This window comes from Naegleria gruberi, assembly GCF_000004985.1.
Source record: "Naegleria gruberi genomic scaffold NAEGRscaffold_91, whole genome shotgun sequence".
Classification (NCBI taxonomy): Eukaryota; Heterolobosea; class Eutetramitea; order Acrasida; family Naegleriidae; genus Naegleria; species Naegleria gruberi.
In genome coordinates this window covers 80,619-83,562 of record NW_003163236.1, presented here as the reverse complement: position 1 = coordinate 83,562, position 2,944 = coordinate 80,619, and the positions used below count along the sequence as shown (strand labels likewise).

Here is a 2,944-nt window from a genome sequence, read left to right as displayed (position 1 = left end):
AATTTCAATTATTAATAAGGTGAAAAGGAGAAAGAATCTTTTTGAGAATGTTGTATTAGGTGTTTGAAATAACCATCTCCAACAAGAAGCAAAAATGATAAATTACCTTATCAACACCTGTTCTTTCTTGATCAATCATCATCTCCTTGACAATACAAGATGGCATTCTCCCCTACCATCAAAGTTATTGAATGTTTTTGAAGGTTTAGGCATTTAGGTTAAGTTTTGCGAATCTCAAGCATGCATTTCATAATATTCTTCGGCTTCTGCTGGTGATAATTGTATTTCTATTAACCTTCCTTCCCTTCTCATTTTCTCCAGTATGCTCTCTTTCGAATGAATATCTTCTTTTTGAGCATTTGGTTGTGGCTTATTTATTTGCGTATGATCAAGTTTGTCCATTTTTTTTCAGTTTAAGAAACAAGTTCATTTTGGAATGTAAGATTTTAGGTGTTGATTGCATACAATTAGAATGTCAGATTACCAGTACAGGTTTCAAAAAATAGAAGGAACTCTGTCATGAAAAATGTAGACGAAACTTTTCCTCGTCTTTAAAGCTGAACTCACAAAGAAGAAACTTCATGTATTGTTCTAAATCTAAAGTAAAACCAGGTTTATTTGGTTATGTTGAAATATCAATCACGTTTTGTTTCACACTTTAAAAAAATGTTAAACAACCATTCTACATCCTCTCTTTGCAAAAGCAAGAAGGAATATGAGGTCATTAGCATCAATCAGAATGGTTCAGGTTTTTTGGTCTCGACTGTCAAAGAAAAGAACACAGACAAGGAATTCTTCATGTATTCATTTCAATCTGGGAATGAATATTTTATGAATTTAATTGTGAAATCTTCTCCCTATCTCGTTCCGATGGTAGATGTTATTTTTGAACAGGTTCCTGATAATCAAATATCTGACAGCTATCTTGAAGTTGAAATATTGAGAAATGATCATCAAATTGTGGAAGAATCCTTTTCAAAACTTGAAATTGTTATTCCAAAATCTGAGTGCTCTCTTCTAGAATTTTTGAATGGCGAGAAGGTTATTCATTGCAATGAGAGTGATCAGATTTTATTGGAGTGGGTTTTACAACTAATTAAGGGTGTGAAATCATTGCATGAACAAGGATTTGTTCACAGAAATATCATTCCATTTCATATACATATCTATTCTGATGAGGAAGGGAAATATTTTGTGAAATTGGGAGGAACTTGGAGTTCATGTCAAATTGGTTATAAGGAAGAGCCCTATAATTCAGAAATCAAAGCTCCAGAAATAAGAATTGGTGATGAGGAATTTGACTATTTACCAAGTTTGGATATTTATTCGTTGGGAATAACTATTTCTCAAATATTGGAACGGGTTAAGGTTTCAGATTCAATATTGTCACTTGTGAACAGTTTCATTGATCAAATGACAAGTGAAGATCCAGAACAGAGACCAACTATTGATGATTGCTTTTGGTTTTTCAAAAGACATTTATATCCACCAAAACCATATCGATTTACCAACAAATTATTTGATTGTTTCATTAAATTCTCTCAATAATAATGAGAAAATATTTTAAAGATTAAATACATTTATCCCCTCCTCTATGTAAGTATTGGACTTGGAGCTGCTTGAGAGCTGACTATGTCTCGCTTTTACTGGATTTATTTCAACACTGAATTTCTGAAGTTCTACAAGACGATTTAACATGTTAATAGTAGAAATAGTAGAAATAGGTATAATTTAATAATGATGAAAATTTACAAAGAATTGTGACTTTACATATCTTTGAGAATAGCAACTGGTTGAGTAATGGTTGAATAGTTTGTGGAGGATGACTTTCTTTTCATTAATTAGGAGAATGAATAATTGACAAACTTGGAGAAACAATTTGCAAACAAGTTGACCATTCTTCTTGGGACACTAATTTGTTCCAACATGCTGACATCTCTCTTTGGGAAAATATGATGATTGTCATGCTCGTTAACATGATGAACGTGATATCCAATCAAAATTTCAAGAACAAGATTAATATCCACATATTTTTGGAAAGGATAAAACTTGTCAACCATTGAATCGAACCATCCTTCTTCATGAGCTAATGTTGTAAACACCATAAAGATTACAGTCATGACAAGTCTACACATTACCAAATGCATTAAATAATCAATAGGATTCATTATCAAGAATGGAGCCAAGAGCAATACCAATCTTGCAAAGTACATTGGAGCATATTTCCACTTCATGTCTCTCTTCTTCAAATAAAAACTGATATAATGAAAATCAAATACAGAACATCTCATGAATAATACCCAACGATCTGGAGATGATTTAAACCAATAATCAGGATCTCTTTTCAGGATTTGCTTATGTCTGTATCTAGAACATCAGCTGGTGCCAAGTAATCTTGTGTGGTGTCCATAGAGTACTTTCTGCTCCCTTGGCCATAGTTGAAATTGTGATCAGCATCATGGGCAGCCTTTGCTGGATCGAATGTTAAAAAGTGACCAAAACCAACTCCAAGAAAAAGATCAATTATTGAATTCAATGAATCTTCTTGATGTAGTAAATTGTGAAAGCACAGAGTCCATCTTCCACCAAAAATAAGATATACTGGTGGTAGGATCAACATTTGAACAAGAAAGTTAACATGAAAATGGGTCATTGCTATCCTTGCAGCAAGAGGGATGAATTGATTAATCATATTGAAAAAGATGGAGGCATATTTGCTGTATGAGACTTCAGTTCCATGGACTGGTTGTCTTCCATGAGTCAATTGTCTGGTCATTTGTATTGATATTGTTATTTTGTTTGTTTTTTTTGTTGTGGGGAAAGTAACTTATTTAACTGCAACATTTATATACTTTTTCTGTGCATTATTTTTTGCTTGAGTTATTTTTATTTTAACGTTAATCATCAAGAATTTTGGAGTCTTAAAAATTTTCTTTTTATTCTG

The 2,944-nt window shown here is 32.4% G+C and overlaps 3 protein-coding genes across 3 annotated transcripts; 1 reads left to right on the top strand and 2 right to left on the bottom strand.

Moving 5' to 3' along the window:
* Window positions 1-666: 666 nt before the first annotated feature.
* On the top strand, window positions 667-1,548 carry NAEGRDRAFT_76135 (uncharacterized protein; the record flags this gene model as incomplete). Its single annotated transcript, XM_002668925.1, has 1 exon — window positions 667-1,548. The coding sequence occupies one exon, from the start codon at window positions 667-669 to the stop codon at window positions 1,546-1,548; it is 882 nt and encodes a 293-aa protein (XP_002668971.1).
* A 293-nt stretch (window positions 1,549-1,841) lies between these two features.
* Window positions 1,842-2,234, bottom strand: NAEGRDRAFT_76134 (uncharacterized protein; the record flags this gene model as incomplete). The annotated part of the gene is made up of 1 exon (XM_002668907.1): window positions 1,842-2,234. The coding sequence occupies one exon, from the start codon at window positions 2,232-2,234 to the stop codon at window positions 1,842-1,844; it is 393 nt and encodes a 130-aa protein (XP_002668953.1).
* A 110-nt stretch (window positions 2,235-2,344) lies between these two features.
* Window positions 2,345-2,776, bottom strand: NAEGRDRAFT_76133 (uncharacterized protein; the record flags this gene model as incomplete). The annotated part of the gene is made up of 1 exon (XM_002668906.1): window positions 2,345-2,776. The coding sequence occupies one exon, from the start codon at window positions 2,774-2,776 to the stop codon at window positions 2,345-2,347; it is 432 nt and encodes a 143-aa protein (XP_002668952.1).
* Window positions 2,777-2,944: the final 168 nt, after the last annotated feature.